We start from the raw sequence: 17,559 nt of genomic DNA on the forward strand, positions 1-17,559 counted from the left end.
TTGAATTGGAATTAGTGTGGGAGTGTGAGATTGTGGTATATAGGTAAATAGTAAAACAATTACTTATTCATGTTGGTCGATTTTGTTGGCTCGGGTTGAGATAAATTTTTGTTTTAGAATTATACTTAAACTCAGTTGCTATAAAACAATTCTTATATCCTTTGTCATACCTTTTGTAACACTTCGAACTATACATTTTAGACCCCACAAAGTATATATATTATTGATCAGCATATAATTCTATGTCGATTTAGCGATGTCCGTCCGTCTGTGGAAATCACTCTAACTTCTGAACGAAATGAAGTGGGTTGATAAAATTTTACTCAAATGTGTATTATGTCTGCAGATCATTTGGTATTGAAAATGGATCATGTAGGTCCATGTTTTTGTATTACCCCCATATAAAGATAATTCACTTTTTCGGTATTTCGGTAATTTAAGCGACACTATTCACCGGAAATGTTTTAAATTTGGTATTTGAAGTTCGTAGTGTATACTACAGCCCATGACAGAAAAATGTGTGCGAATGTCCACGTCTTCGTATAGCCCCGATATAACGGTACCTCCCGATATTCCGTATTTTGATGATTTTAGCGACATTATTCACAATTGTTTCAAATTTGGTATTTGAAGTGTGAAGTAACGGATACTACAGCCTATGACAGAGTATTGTCTATGCAGGTCCACGTCTAAATATAGCCCCCATTTAATGGTACCTCCCGATATTCGGTATGTTGATGATTTTAGCGACATTATTCCCCGGAATTGTTTCAAGTTTGGTATTTGAAATTCGTAATAGGTACTACAGCCTCAGACAGAAAATTGTCTGTGCAGGTTCACGTTTTGGCGTAGCCCCATATATAATGGTACCTACCTATATTCCGTGTTTTGACGATTTTAGCGACATTATTCACCGATTTATTTTTTTTTTTAATTTCACATTTGAATATGAAAAAAGTGCAGGCCCACGTCGTCGTTCATACACGGCTACATTCGGTATTTTTAAGATTTTACTAGAATTTTTAACGGATTTTATTTTTTTGAAAATTACCAAATTTGTTGCATATTGTGGAGAGTATTAAAAGTTTGGCTCTGCCGAATTTACAGTTTTTTACTTGTTTCGCATACGAAGTTGCTGGTAGTTGCTACTTTTAAATATTTGGTTGTTAAAAATATCAATGTATCAAAACGTTCACACCATATTATGAAACATCCAGCCATTTCCTTAATTTATTTCTAGGTCCGTTGAGATATATTCCAAATTTAAATAACAAAGACCCAAACCTTATATTTATCAAAGAATATTACAGATCAAAGTTAACGTTAACAGAGCTACTTGAACATTTTTGTGTGTTTAATACTATTGACTTTAACCTATTTTTTCATACAAAAATGGAAATAGAACTCATTATCAGAAAATGTGCAAAATATTGCAAGGCACCTTTAATTAGTACCAAAATATTAAGTGACAGCACAAGCTTAAAACCCACTGTGCCTCTCAGGACAATGTTGCCGGTCCAAAATTGGTACCAATGGAAACATGGTGTGAACTTTTTTAATAGATATATATTTTATTTCCAAATTTTAGAATTCCAGCTTTATCGGTTCACTACAGTTTCAATATGTGCATATTTTAGTATAATTTCGTTTACAATAGAACACATTTCCATAATAACCGTTGGCAGGACATGGTTTTAAACCTTCACGTGTACTTATAGCCTCATACAACAATATCTCCCAGTGCTCAGTGTTTTGATGATTAAGAGCACTTTTTCTAATAAAATTGTTTAAAATTTCTTACTTAGAGTTTCTAATGGGTTCTACCTTTTGTGAAAGATCATTGCCTGCATAGGTTCGCATTTTGCTCTAGCCCTCGAGTTTTTTTTTTTTTTTGACAGGTTATTGCATACGTTCACCCACCCTCTTTTAAAGAGGACCGTTACCATCGGCCGAATTTATTAGACGATGGAAGTGGACCCAATATTCAACCCTAGTCCAATTATTTTTTTTTTTTAATATTTTCTTTACCTTATGGTGGATCGTACTAAACGTTCTTTCTGGCCAAACTTAGCTCATTTTTATACCAGACACTAAACTATGGTACAGGGTATCATGCCTTTGTGCATTTGTTTGTAACAAGCACAAGGAAACCAAATAGACCTATAGTATATATAGTTCACAGAATCACATTCTGAGTCGACTTATGCATGTCCGTCCGTCTATCCATATATATTTGTAAACAAAGTAGAGTTTGCATTTATTGTCCGATTGAGATAAAATTTTCAACAAATTATGTGTTTGGTGCAAGGACAAAACCTGTTGAAATTGATTATAATCGGATTTGGATGTAGCTCCCATGTATAGTGTTGTCGGAGCATTCATAAATAATGCGCACCCAATGCGCATTTTCGTCTCATTTCAATTTTAATGTGTGCCTTATGTGGAATATTCGTCAAAATCGAATGGATTCTTGTACATACGACCGAATTCAGCCTAGAAGCAAATATGTCAATGTTGGTGAAAATTAGTTAAGATACAGCTGTAGCGCCCATATATATTTCATCCGATTTGGAGTTTTAGTCTCCCATAGCCGTAATATGAACTCCACAAAACCGATGTCAACGAGACAATTTTTTGGTCCCTGATTATGAATCGTACTGTTTTGAAGGTCCTTCTTCAAAATTCATATTCAGGGACCAAAAAATTTTCTCGTTGACATCGGTTCCACAGAAAGCATAATATCTCCAAATGCATTTAAAAATTTTATGATAAAAATAATTTACAAAATGGCATTAAACGGAGTTACAGAAATATACAAGAAAATTATTACTCCATATCCTGGTGAATTTAAAATATATGGCTTCATTACTTGGATGGTCAAAGATTTAATAGGAAATAAATATAGTGCTATAATTTGTCAAAATATTTTACATGTTATAGAAGTGACAATAAATGTTCAAGACTGTTAAATCACTCAAATGATTTTTTAATATTATTTAAATTTGATTTGTTGCTCAAAGAGCATTTTTGAAAACATAACATTATTTAAATTAATTATTTTCAGTACTTAATATTTTAACGCTACAAGAGCCACCTTAATGTCATTTTTTCTGTTTTCCCTTTTCTATTATTTACTTTGAATTCGCCCTAAAGAGAATCCATCATAACTAGCATTGTTATTGTAAATATGGATGAGCAGTCAGACGATCAAGTGATAGGCAGAGAACGCACATACGTACAAACATACATACATACGTTGAGTGCATCATCTCTGTTTATGTTATTGCTCTGCCTCTGCTGATCGCTCTGCTGCTATTCAATGCAAAAAATATTGTCCCGCTATTCCTTTGGTTGTTAAACCAGAATAGAAAAGAAATAAAACATTCTTATTTGAAACAACTAAAGAGTGAAGAAGTGTTTTAATTTGGTGACGGGCTAGAGGCAAACAAAAAAGTAGATATTACCCAACACAGTGGTTGAGTAAAAATTGCAAATTAATTTTGGAGAAAATTGCATAAAAATTAAGCTAAAAGTGGAACTAAACGAAGGCGAGAATTTTGGCGTGTCTCAACAGAGGAAGAAAATATTTGGACAAATTGCTCTTCCAGGAGAAAGAACTTGCTCAGGGAATTCTACTTGCTGTTGGATAACCGTGGTCAGATTAAAGGCGGAGAGGTGTATTAAAACACTTTTGTCGTAAGTGGCCCTATAGACAACACAATTGCCCAGAGTAAGTCAATTTACATACTCAAGTCGAACCCTTGAGTTAGGAGTGTGTTTAATTACATATGAAACATATTCCGGGGTTGTCAAAATAGGCAATCCTCAAACATTGGCGACCGTGACAGGACACTTGTGTCTTTTTAACCTACAATTTTTGCTCCATATTACCCAAGTGCATTTGGATTTTGTTTGCCCGCCTTTTTACTGTCAGCCATTACTCCGTCATTTTGCGAAAGAATCGAAGCCATTTTTATAAGCGATAAGGAATATTGCTGAATTGAAAATTTAGAGTGAGACAGCATTCTCGCCTACTTTTCATCTAATTTTTTGGTGCCATTTTTAAAACTATCGTTGCTCAAGTGGCTGAAGCTGAAAATTAGACTGAGACGGCATTCTCATAACCGGCTTTTTTTCTTGCGCAACATAATCCTATCATCGGTAAACAACGGAAAACATTTTTACACAAATTTATAATAAATTATAATTCCAAATGACTGATGAACAAGTCCAAGGTTCCCAAAGGGACACAACCCTTGAGGAATTGAAACAACAACGTGGCTCGTCAAAGGGGAGTATGACCCGAATTAAAAATATAATTGAATCCAACACTTCATTGTCTCATACAGAACTTGAGTGTCGGTTGGGAATTGTAGAATCCCACTACAAGCAAGCTTCTTACTACCAAAGTCAGATAGAAAGATTGTCCCCCAGAGATAATGGAAGAGCCGAAATTGAGGAACTGTATGTTTCAATTAAAACTAAAATTCTTACTCAAATTGGGCAAAGTAGACGTCCTAGTATAGCTGATCAATCTTTTGTGTTGCCTCATGTCCCATCTAATAGATTACCCAGCTTAAAATTACCGAAGTTTGACGGGAAATATCTGGAATATAAGAACTTTATAAATACGTTTAACAATTTGGTCCACAATGACCCAAATATTTCTACTTCGGAAAAATTCAACCACTTACTCTCGTGTCTTAGTGGGGAAGCGCTTGCAACCATAAAGGCATTCCAAGTCACTGATGAAAATTACTCTAATGCCCTTAAAAGATTGAAGGAGCGGTACGATAATGACACACTAATCTTTCTTGAAAATGTGACATCAATGTTTGAACTTCCGAAGTCCAATAAACCTGTTCCAAAGCAATTGAGAAATATTGTGGATACAATTTCTGCTCTCTATAGCTCTTTGAAATCCCTTGGCTCCTTTGAACAAATTTGTGATGCCTTCATAATTCATCTCGCAATGAGCAAGGTTGATTCTGAAACCAAACAACGATGGGATGAATACATCGATTACTCTAAATTACCCTCTTGGACTGAATGTTGCTCCATGTTGGACAAGCGTTGTCAGCAATTGGACGCACAGTGCCGACGGTCTTCAAAACAGCATAACCCTACCATAACAACAAATTACTCACATAGTAATAATCAAAAACAACATTCATTCGTAACAAAAAATGTGGCTCAAGATTTTGTGTGCAGTCATTGCTCCAAATCGGGTCATATGATATCAACTTGTCAGCGGTTCATCGTTCTTACTCCTAATCAACGAATTGAACAAGCTAAGCAACAAAAACTTTGCCTCAACTGTTTATCAAAAGGGCATGGTTACATACAATGCCCCTCAAAATATTCATGTAGATTTTGTAAACAACGTCATCACTCGCTTCTTCATAAGCAATTAGAACCAACCTGTCCCCAGAAAGAAGAAGAACCGTCATCATCATCTGCTGCTACACATAGCACCTTTCAAACCAAACCCAGTCCCCAAGTGAGTGCTGTTATTCTTGCTACTGCATTAGTATTGGTTCGTGACTCAGAGGGAAAATATCAATTGGGCCGTGCTCTGCTTGACTCTTGCTCTCAAGTTAACTTCATAAGTGAGACATTATGCAAATCTCTTAATCTCAAGAAATGCACAAATTCAACAGATGTCTCTGGAGTTGGCTCTTCGAAGTTGAGAGTCACTCATAAAACACAAACGACAATAAGATCTCGTCTTAATAACTTCAATATGTCATTAGAGTTCCTGGTTTCTCGCAATATAACTGGTTATCATCCTGATGAGAATCTTTCCGTTAATGATTTCAATTTGCCCTCCAACATAGAGCTAGCTGATCCAGAATTTCATCGTCGACGAGGAATCGATATTTTACTCGGAGCAGAATCATTCTTTTCGCTCTTATCCGTTGGTCAAATTAAACTTGGAGAAAATTTGCCCACTTTACAAAAAACTCTCTTGGGATGGATTGTCTCTGGAAAGTATACAAGTCAAACGGCAATATCATCACAAAGGTCTACTTACTCCATTGTACAACACAAAGATATTTTCCAAGAGATAAATAAAAATATTGAAATGCTATGGAAAATTGACGTCGTTGAAAGCAAATGCCAAAATATGTCCCGAGAACAAAAAGTATGTGAAGACCATTTTGTGAAAAATGTATCAGTTCAATCGGATGGACGCTTAATGGTGAGATTACCCTTTAAAGGTGACCCAAATGTGCTTGGCGATTCACGAGACATTGCCCTGCGTCGTTTCTTTTCCATAGAGAGAAAATTGAACAAAAACCCTGAATTAAAAGAGGATTACTCACAATTTCTTAAAGAATATGAGGAATTGGGCCATATGTCTCAGGTGGACGACACTAATATTTCAGTTCCCAACTATTACATACCACATCACTGTGTTCTTCGCCCCAGCAGTGTGTCGACCAAGTTGCGTGTTGTTTTCGACGCATCATGTCGAACCTCTTCACAAACATCCCTGAATGAAATTATGATGGTGGGTCCAACAATCCAGAACAATTTATTAATTACTCTGCTTCGTTTCAGGTGTCATCGTTACGGAATGACAGCTGATATCGTCAAAATGTATCGCCAGGTTTTGGTTCACCCTGAGGATAGACAACTTCAGCTTATACTGTGGAGAGATGACTCCACCAAACCGATAAAAACATTTGCCCTCAACACCGTTACATACGGGACAGCTTCGGCACCATATCTCGCAATTCGAAGTCTACATTATGCCGCAGAACGTTTTCCCAACCCATACGAAATAGGAAAAGGCATAATCATGAATGATTTTTATGTCGACGATATGGTTACTGGAGCGGATGACCTTGTATCTTTAAAACGCATTAAGAACGAAGTCACCGAAATTTTATCTTACTCGAAATTTTCACTCTCGAAATGGCATAGCAATTACCCAGGTTATGTTTCAAGTGAAGATGAAGTAAAGGAAATGACGCTAAATGATGACGTCACAAGTACTTTGGGTATGACATGGCACTCAGATAATGACACATTCCATTTTGAGTTCCGCCCATCCAAAACGTATGCACATAATACGAAAAGAAACATTCTTTCCCTGACGTCGACGCTCTTTGACCCAATGGGTTTAATAAGCCCTCTCATCATCAGGTCAAAAATATTGATCCAACATCTTTGGATCATAAAATGTGATTGGGATGAATCAGTCCCTCAAGAAATTGAATCAGCGTGGGAATCCATCATGGCTGATTACAATAATTTGTCTCAAGTAAAGATTCCTCGATACATTCGACTGCCAAATTCAACTAACATAGAGGTCCATGGATTTGGAGATGCTTCAATAAAGGCATATGATTGCTGTTTATATCTTCGCTGTGAAGATTCTTTGGGAAACATAGCAGTAAATTTAATCGCATCCAAGTCAAGGGTTGCGCCCTTGAAAACGAGAACATTGCCACGATTAGAGTTGTGTGCTGCTCATTTACTCGCAACCTTCTGGAGCCAATTAAAGCAATATTTTAACTTCCCGATTTCTCAAATCTACTTTTGGTCGGATTCTCAGATTACTCTTCATTGGATTAAGTCCCACTCTTCAACCTTGTCTACTTTTGTGGGTAACAGAGTAGCTGAGATTCAAGAAACTTGCCCTGATGTCCTATGGCAATATGTTCCTACTGAACTCAATCCCGCTGATTTAGTATCCAGAGGTTGTTCTGTCTCCGATATACTGGTTTCGCCTTGGTTCGTAGGCCCTTCCTTTCTTATTGGCCCATCTTTCAATTGGCCAAATTATTCTGGCCCAAGTCTAAGCGAAGCGGACATGCAGCTTGAAAGACGAAAAATTACATTGGTAACAAAAAAGGAGGACTTACCCTATATCCTAAAAGCAGTCCATAAATTCAGTAACTATTTAAAATGTCTCAGAATATTCTCATATATATTTCGAATTCGTTCAAGGAAATCGCTCCACTTGCCCTCTATATCTCCAGATGAGTTGACACATTCTCTCCATAGGATAGTCTGGTGCATTCAACAACATTATTTTTCGGAGGAATTCCTTGAAATATCAAAGCATGGATTTGTCTCTGGTCAGCTGTCATCATTGGCTCCATTTATAGAAGATGTCTCTGGAGTGCAATTAATAAGAGTTGGCGGCCGATTATTAAATGCCGAGCTTACACCAGAGATGAAGTTTCCTTTGCTCCTGCCCAAAATCGATCCCTTCGTAAAAATCATGGTGATATACATTCATCGCTCTAATTACCATGCTGGTCCAAGGGCCTTAGTATCTTTGGTTCAGCAGCAATTTTGGATTATCAATTGTCGGTCTTTGGCCCGTAAGGTTGTTCATCAGTGCATACATTGCACAAGATACAAACCGAAATTACTCACTCAGGTAATGGGCAACTTACCTAAAGATAGAGTTACCCGTTTCCGCCCATTTGATGTTGTTGGAGTTGATTTTGCTGGTCCCATACCAACGTATCTCAGGATTCGAGGGAAAGCTCCATCAAAATCCTACATTGCTGTCTTCGTTTGTTTCGCATCAAAGGCAGTACACCTAGAAGAGGTATCCGACTTGTCCAGCGAGGCCTTCATAGCAGCATTAAAACGGTTTACTGGCCGCAGAGGTGTACCGTCAAGAATTTATTGCGATAACGCTACCAATTTTGTTGGAGCAGAGAGGAAATTGAGTGATTTTCATAAATTTTTCCACCTCGACAAAAATAAGGAAGCAGTTGCTCATTATTCATCTGCGAAGTTCATAGAATTTTCCTTCATTCCTCCCAGAGCTCCTCATTTTGGTGGACTATGGGAAGCTGCTGTGAAATCAGCTAAAGGCCACTTGCTCAGAACGCTCCCTAGTGCTCGTCTTACATTTGAAGAGCTATGCACAGCCCTTGTTGAAATAGAGGCAATTTTAAATTCCCGTCCTATCTGCCAGATATCCACAGATCCCAACGACTTAGAAGCGCTTACTCCAGGGCATTTACTCATTGGTTGCCCGTTGCAGTGTATTCCAGAGAAGATAAAATACGACTCTGACATTTCTCATCTACAACAGTGGCAACGAATCTCAGCCATAAAGTCTCATTTCTGGAGCAGGTGGCACACAGAATACTTGGCTCAGTTACAAAATCGTTATCGCTGGAAAAACCCACAACAAAATCTTCAAGTCAACGATATGGTGCTCATACACGAAGACAATGTTCCCCCCATGAAATGGGCCATCGGTCGTGTTACCAAACTTATTCCAGGAGCAGACGGTTTTGTTCGAGTGGCAGAAGTCAAGACATCACAAACTACATTAAAGCGTCCCGTGGCAAAGTTAGCCGTACTTCCTAAAGAATAAAGTTTGATTGAAACCAGGGTTTCAATGGGGCCCGGGATGTTAAATCACTCAAATGATTTTTTAATATTATTTAAATTTGATTTGTTGCTCAAAGAGCATTTTTGAAAACATAACATTATTTAAATTAATTATTTTCAGTACTTAATATTTTAACGCTACAAGAGCCACCTTAATGTCATTTTTTCTGTTTTCCCTTTTCTATTATTTACTTTGAATTCGCCCTAAAGAGAATCCATCATAACTAGCATTGTTATTGTAAATATGGATGAGCAGTCAGACGATCAAGTGATAGGCAGAGAACGCACATACGTACAAACATACATACATACGTTGAGTGCATCATCTCTGTTTATGTTATTGCTCTGCCTCTGCTGATCGCTCTGCTGCTATTCAATGCAAAAAATATTGTCCCGCTATTCCTTTGGTTGTTAAACCAGAATAGAAAAGAAATAAAACATTCTTATTTGAAACAACTAAAGAGTGAAGAAGTGTTTTAATTTGGTGACGGGCTAGAGGCAAACAAAAAAGTAGATATTACCCAACACAGTGGTTGAGTAAAAATTGCAAATTAATTTTGGAGAAAATTGCATAAAAATTAAGCTAAAAGTGGAACTAAACGAAGGCGAGAATTTTGGCGTGTCTCAACAGAGGAAGAAAATATTTGGACAAATTGCTCTTCCAGGAGAAAGAACTTGCTCAGGGAATTCTACTTGCTGTTGGATAACCGTGGTCAGATTAAAGGCGGAGAGGTGTATTAAAACACTTTTGTCGTAAGTGGCCCTATAGACAACACAATTGCCCAGAGTAAGTCAATTTACATACTCAAGTCGAACCCTTGAGTTAGGAGTGTGTTTAATTACATATGAAACATATTCCGGGGTTGTCAAAATAGGCAATCCTCAAACAAGACAATTTTATAAGTATGTTACCCACCAAAAAATATTTGATTCAAGTTCTCTGGAAAAATGCTAGGACCAATATAGAATCTCATTAATTTTAAAAAAAATTATAACGAAATAATACAAAAACTCTTTTATTTAGATAGCGATAACTTAACGTTTAAGCATTCTAGAGTTTACTGATATCCGAAGGTACATGAAGAGGATATTAAACGTAAAATCAATGATATGCTAAACCAGTATTATTTTTGTACCTAAAAAGACGACAGTCATGACCTATAATTATTGATTATAGCAACTTCAATGATAACACCATCGCTGACTAATATCCAATTCCCAATAAAGAAAATATATTAGATGAATTGGGTAAAGCTCAGTCAGTTTCGATCAAATTAAGCTTAAGCCAGAACACAGACAGGAGACAGCATTTTCTACTCCTATTGGTCATTATGAATTCGTTGGGATATAACATGGACTTTAGAATGCTTCTGCTAAAGCCTATTTTTATGGTGTATTATATTAATAAAAAAATCTGTTGTATATTTAGACGACACACTGTTATTTAGAACTTTATCACACGCTACATAGATAATCTGAATAAATTGTTTCGGCCCTTGAAGAAACAGGTCTTAAGATACAAGTTCATAAATGTAAATTATTATCAAAACCAACTTAAAATTTAGGACATTTAATGACTACCGAAGGAATAAACCATGTAAAGAAAAAAAAAAAACTAATCTCAAATTAACGACAACCGAAAAACCAATTAAATAATTTTTGGGAATGATTGGTTATTACAGAAAATTTATAAGGAGAAGAAAAACTTATGTCGCGGATCGAGCTTCTTCGATTATAAGGTCAGGGGAGCTAGGAGGGAAAAACTTATGAGAAAATTACCAGGGGTGAGAGCAACTATTTTGTCTATTTTGTCGTTCATGTAAAACGAAGCATTACAAGTTAGTTTTATGTAATTCTTGGTTCCTCTTCTATTGAGCCTACGATATCGTCACTTGGGTAAAAAAAGTTGTTTGTCTTAGAAGTTTTTTTAAATGACAGACAAAAGGAATAAGACAAAAAAGGAACTGATGAGGATTGGTGGCTCTTTCCGAAATCTAGGTATTCCCTGCCTTACCCCCTGGTAAATATTACCATCGTTCACCACTTAGAAAAAAACGTTGTTTTTAAAAACTACAATAAAGGTATTAAACCGCAATATTTTGCAACAATCAAATACCTCGGCATTCCGAACAAACAAGCCAACGCTGTTCGATAAGATTTTACTCAAATGTGTATTGTATTTGCAGGTCTTTTGGTATTGACAATGGGTTTTGTATATAATGGTAGCTCTCTTTTTTCAGTATTTTGGTGATTTAAGCGACATTATTCACCCGAAATGTTTCAAATTTGGTATTTGAAATTCGTAATGGGTATAACAGCCTACGACAGAAAATTGTCGGTGCAGATCCACGTCTTCGTATAGCCCCTATATATTCGGTATTTTGAGGATTTTAGGTACAATTAACCAATTGTTTTATTCGACTTTCGCATTTAAATATTTTGTAATGGTTCATGACAAAAGTTGCACATGTAGGTCCACGTCATCGTATAAGGGCTACATTCGGTATTTTTAAGATTTTAACAGAATTTTCAACGGATTTATTTTATTTATTTATTTATTTTTTTTTTTTTTTTGAAAATTGCCAAAATCGTTCCGAATGGTGGAGGGCATTCAAAGATCGAACCGGCCGAAGTTATAGCTTTTTTACTTGTATATAATAAACTCAGATTTTTTTTTTGCCTGGGCAACGCAACACACAATTTCGCATCAATATGTTTTCGACACGTTCTTCTTTCGCATTTATATTTAAGGTTTATACTGTTGACATTTCTTTATTGTTTGGCGTTCCTTTAATAAAATACGTTTTTTTGCTGTTGAAAATTGTTCGATTTGACTCTATTCTATACAATAAATCTCCTTGTCATTCAATTCATTTGGTTTTGCCAAACTTTGCTACAAGAACGATCTCGGAGCTATTAATGGGCAAATTCAAGCAATTAAGCAGAAAAAAAAACAAAAGATAAAGTGAAACGAGAATCTCAGGTGGCACAAAAAGGAATTACTGAATAAGATTTTTAATCGATTTCTAGATTGCCGCCGTGTGTCACTGATACATTTTGTGGCCGTGCTTGGCCCATGTTCCATGATTTACTCACAGAAATTATTGTTCAGAACATCAAAGTAAGTAAAGTTGAAAAGTTGTTTCATTTAACCCAAAAGACGAAAGAAGAGGCAAGAGAGATAATTAGTCATTTCAGCTTACAAATGACGGTTTCGATTTAGCATGGAAGAATCTTGCAGAGCGGTACGAAAATAAAAGGATGCAGGTCAGCGCACAGATAATATTTTTTTTAATTTACCCTACGTTACATTTGATTCTACGTAACATTTATGTAAACGTTAAAGGGTGGAATCCTATTCTTATATATCTTTGCTCCACAAAATTTCCACAGTCTTACGTCCAAGAGTTCGAAACTTCTTTGGAAAATATCATTGCCACATGGGAACAAGTAAACAACCACTTGAAACAACGTCGAAAATCTGTGGGAAATAATTGTGGGAAATTCGATTTCAGTAAAAAATTTAAATTTGTTAATAGTTTTCAAACCAATACACGGTCCAATTCCCAATCACGAGCGCTTTCAATAAATAGAAAAAACTTCGAATCAGCAGCCTAAGATTCAAAAAAAAAAAAAAATTGTCTACTTTACTCATTTCGTAGAAAAGCCAGTAAATGACAGAATTCACATAGTAAAGATTTCACGACTTTGTTATAACTGTCTTTCTCGAATCATACCGCAGAAGAATGCAAAAGTCGGTTTGTCGATCTTGCAATATGAGACACCATTTCAGACACCACCATAAGGAAACGGAAACCCAAACTATAGCAAGAGATGACGCACGCCCTAGTACTAGTGTTTCAGCTCTCACCACAACAATACAGTCCACAGAACCAGCAAATATTATAGCAAGATCAAAGAATTTTTGAACATAGCCCTAGCGTAACTTTGCTTTTCACTACAATGGTCCAAGTCCAAAATAGAGGACACTCTTTGGATGCCAGAGCAAATATTGGCCCTGAATCACAATTTACATTTATCTTAGAAAAACTTAAAAACAAGTTGATTTTGCCAACAAAGAGAGGGCTTGTTCATGTTAAGGAACTATCCAAATTGTCTCGGAAATTTCTACAAAATCTTACCTTTTCACTCATCGTTCTCGTTTAGACCCAAGTTTTGAGTTGGAGGAAAGTGCGCCAGTTTTGAAGATCCTTCCCTCTAATTTACCTCCACAAAATATCGAAAGGAGTAAACTTACAAATATAATTGGCATTACTTAGGCAAACCCAAAATTCCACATAAGTCAACCATTTTATCTCTTCAAAGGGATGGATATAGACCCTTTAATATTCACGATGGGAACACCTATGAAATCCCTTGTCTTGTTCTTAGCACAAAACACAGTATTTGGTTGGATAATAGGAGGATCAACAACATATGAGTGTTCAATACAACTGCAATTGACAATATTATTCACGTTTTTGGGAGGTGGAAGAGCCCCCAAAAAGAGTTCTACGGTCAGAAGAGAAGAGAAATAGAGAATGGAGAAAGTGCTTTCAAAGACTGCTGCAATAAAGGATTCGTATGATAAAACGATATTAAAATACTTAGACTTGGGACATAAGAGAAAATTTTGGCAGGAAGAAAAAACCAGAACCCAAATTACTATTTGCCACATCATGCCATTAAAATGAAGAATTTCGTAAAGAATTCTGGAAAAATTGATTGCCTTACTATACCTAGATGGATAAAATACGCTCCCACTAGTCACATAGAAATTCATGGATTCTGTGACGCCTCCGATAGTGCGTACGGTGCAGCTTTGTATATCCGGATGGAGAATAACAATAATAGTGTTGACATATTCCTTTTAGCTTCCAAAACAAGGGTTGCACCGATAAAAAAGATTTCATTACCACGACTTGAATTCTGCTGGTCCGTACTTTTATCAAAATTATCCACTTCTATAATTAGTCGTTCTTCAGTCGTCAGATATTGACTCTATCATTGTTTTAGCCTGTCTCAACAGGCATCCGTGTCATTGGAACACGTTCGTAGGCAACAGCATATCAGAAATGATTGAAAACGTGGGTAATGGGCGATGGTGCCATGATGACTCTGAAGCAAAACCCGCTGATGTAGCAAGTCGAGGGGTACACCGATCGACTTAAAGCAACATAATTTATGGTGGCAAGGACCACAGTGCATAAAATATCAAAAACAAGTTGGCCTTGAAATAACGTGTCAATAGAGACGAATTTAGAAAAGAAAGCGGTTAAAGTTCTTGCTCTTACCAATATTACTGAAGATACCAAGAAAGAACTGAAAAACGACTCTTTGAAATACTTGTCCAGAGCTTATAGATCATATGCCTTCGCCAAGCGGTATGATAAAAGTCTTGAATTTTCAAGTACACAAATTAAGTAGGCTAAACAGCTAATTATCATTTTCACCCAACAACATTATTAGGCACACGAGTACAAATTATTGCAACGAAAATCAAAACTTCCACCTAGTAGTAGTCTCCTGACTTTAAATCCATGTATTGATAGTAATGTAGAACCTGATATTTTTGGCTCAGATATTTCATACGTTAATCATTAGAAACGACGCAGAATTATTTCAAAACCTTTTTTCCATAGATGAAAAACTGAATACTTGAATGAACTCAAAGAAGGATAATTTGAAAGAAGGGGACCTCGTGGTTCTAAAAGGCGACCGCTTTTCGCCAACTGAATGGAGATTGCGACGCATTGTCCGTGACAAAAAGAGTGACGTATAAGGGCTACATTCGGTATTTTTAAGATTTTAACAGAATTTTTAACGGATTTATTTTATTTATTTTTTTTTTTTTTTTTTTTTTTTGAAAATTGCCAAAATCGTTCCGAATGGTGGAGGGCATTCAAAGATCGAACCGGCCGAAGTTATAGCTTTTTTACTTGTATATAATAAACTCAGATTTTTTTTTTGCCTGGGCAACGCAACACACAATTTCGCATCAATATGTTTTCGACACGTTCTTCTTTCGCATTTATATTTAAGGTTTATACTGTTGACATTTCTTTATTGTTTGGCGTTCCTTTAATAAAATACGTTTTTTTGCTGTTGAAAATTGTTCGATTTGACTCTATTCTATACAATAAATCTCCTTGTCATTCAATTCATTTGGTTTTGCCAAACTTTGCTACAAGAACGATCTCGGAGCTATTAATGGGCAAATTCAAGCAATTAAGCAGAAAAAAAACAAAAGATAAAGTGAAACGAGAATCTCAGATGGCACAAAAAGGAATTACTGAATAAGATTTTTAATCGATTTCTAGATTGCCGCCGTGTGTCACTGATACATTTTGTGGCCGTGCTTGGCCCATGTTCCATGATTTACTCACAGAAATTATTGTTCAGAACATCAAAGTAAGTAAAGTTGAAAAGTTGTTTCATTTAACCCAAAAGACGAAAGAAGAGGCAAGAGAGATAATTAGTCATTTCAGCTTACAAATGACGGTTTCGATTTAGCATGGAAGAATCTTGCAGAGCGGTACGAAAATAAAAGGATGCAGGTCAGCGCACAGATAATATTTTTTTTAATTTACCCTACGTTACATTTGATTCTACGTAACATTTATGTAAACGTTAAAGGGTGGAATCCTATTCTTATATATCTTTGCTCCACAAAATTTCCACAGTCTTACGTCCAAGAGTTCGAAACTTCTTTGGAAAATATCATTGCCACATGGGAACAAGTAAACAACCACTTGAAACAACGTCGAAAATCTGTGGGAAATAATTGTGGGAAATTCGATTTCAGTAAAAAATTTAAATTTGTTAATAGTTTTCAAACCAATAAACGGTCCAATTCCCAATCACGAGCGCTTTCAATAAATAGAAAAAACTTCGAATCAGCAGCCTAAGATTCAAAAAAAAAAATTGTCTACTTTACTCATTTCGTAGAAAAGCCAGTAAATGACAGAATTCACATAGTAAAGATTTCACGACTTTGTTATAACTGTCTTTCTCGAATCATACCGCAGAAGAATGCAAAAGTCGGTTTGTCGATCTTGCAATATGAGACACCATTTCAGACACCACCATAAGGAAACGGAAACCCAAACTATAGCAAGAGATGACGCACGCCCTAGTACTAGTGTTTCAGCTCTCACCACAACAATACAGTCCACAGAACCAGCAAATATTATAGCAAGATCAAAGAATTTTTGAACATAGCCCTAGCGTAACTTTGCTTTTCACTACAATGGTCCAAGTCCAAAATAGAGGACACTCTTTGGATGCCAGAGCAAATATTGGCCCTGAATCACAATTTACATTTATCTTAGAAAAACTTAAAAACAAGTTGATTTTGCCAACAAAGAGAGGGCTTGTTCATGTTAAGGAACTATCCAAATTGTCTCGGAAATTTCTACAAAATCTTACCTTTTCACTCATCGTTCTCGTTTAGACCCAAGTTTTGAGTTGGAGGAAAGTGCGCCAGTTTTGAAGATCCTTCCCTCTAATTTACCTCCACAAAATATCGAAAGGAGTAAACTTACAAATATAATTGGCATTACTTAGGCAAACCCAAAATTCCACATAAGTCAACCATTTTATCTCTTCAAAGGGATGGATATAGACCCTTTAATATTCACGATGGGAACACCTATGAAATCCCTTGTCTTGTTCTTAGCACAAAACACAGTATTTGGTTGGATAATAGGAGGATCAACAACATATGAGTGTTCAATACAACTGCACTTGACAATATTATTCACGTTTTTGGGAGGTGGAAGAGCCCCCAAAAAGAGTTCTACGGTCAGAAGAGAAGAGAAATAGAGAATGGAGAAAGTGCTTTCAAAGACTGCTGCAATAAAGGATTCGTATGATAAAACGATATTAAAATACTTAGACTTGGGACATAAGAGAAAATTTTGGCAGGAAGAAAAAACCAGAACCCAAATTACTATTTGCCACATCATGCCATTAAAATGAAGAATTTCGTAAAGAATTCTGGAAAAATTGATTGCCTTACTATACCTAGATGGATAAAATACGCTCCCACTAGTCAGATAGAAATTCATGGATTCTGTGACGCCTCCGAAAGTGCGTACGGTGCAGCTTTGTATATCCGGATGGAGAATAACAATAATAGTGTTGACATATTCCTTTTAGCTTCCAAAACAAGGGTTGCACCGATAA

The 17,559-nt window shown here is 36.2% G+C and overlaps 1 protein-coding gene across 1 annotated transcript; it reads left to right on the forward strand.

Annotated features, from left to right (window-relative positions):
- Positions 1-4,972: 4,972 nt before the first annotated feature.
- On the forward strand, positions 4,973-9,355 carry LOC131803252 (uncharacterized). Its single transcript, XM_059124349.1, has 2 exons — positions 4,973-7,065; positions 9,109-9,355. The coding sequence occupies exons 1-2, from the start codon at positions 4,973-4,975 to the stop codon at positions 9,353-9,355; spliced, it is 2,340 nt and encodes a 779-aa protein (XP_058980332.1).
- The last annotated feature ends 8,204 nt before the right edge of the window (positions 9,356-17,559 follow it).

The sequence above is a fragment of the Musca domestica genome, unplaced genomic scaffold (assembly GCF_030504385.1).
Source record: "Musca domestica strain aabys unplaced genomic scaffold, Musca_domestica.polishedcontigs.V.1.1 28, whole genome shotgun sequence".
Lineage (NCBI taxonomy): Eukaryota > Metazoa > Arthropoda > Insecta > Diptera > Muscidae > Musca > Musca domestica.

Bases quoted from the DNA above. Each gene is read 5' to 3' on its own strand.
- LOC131803252 (XM_059124349.1), top strand. From the start codon at position 4,973: ATGAGCAAGGTTGATTCTGAAACCAAACAACGATGGGATGAATACATC. The intron at 7,066-9,108 runs GTATGCACATAA...TTTCTGGAGCAG, and splicing joins GAGTTCCGCCCATCCAAAAC to GTGGCACACAGAATACTTGG.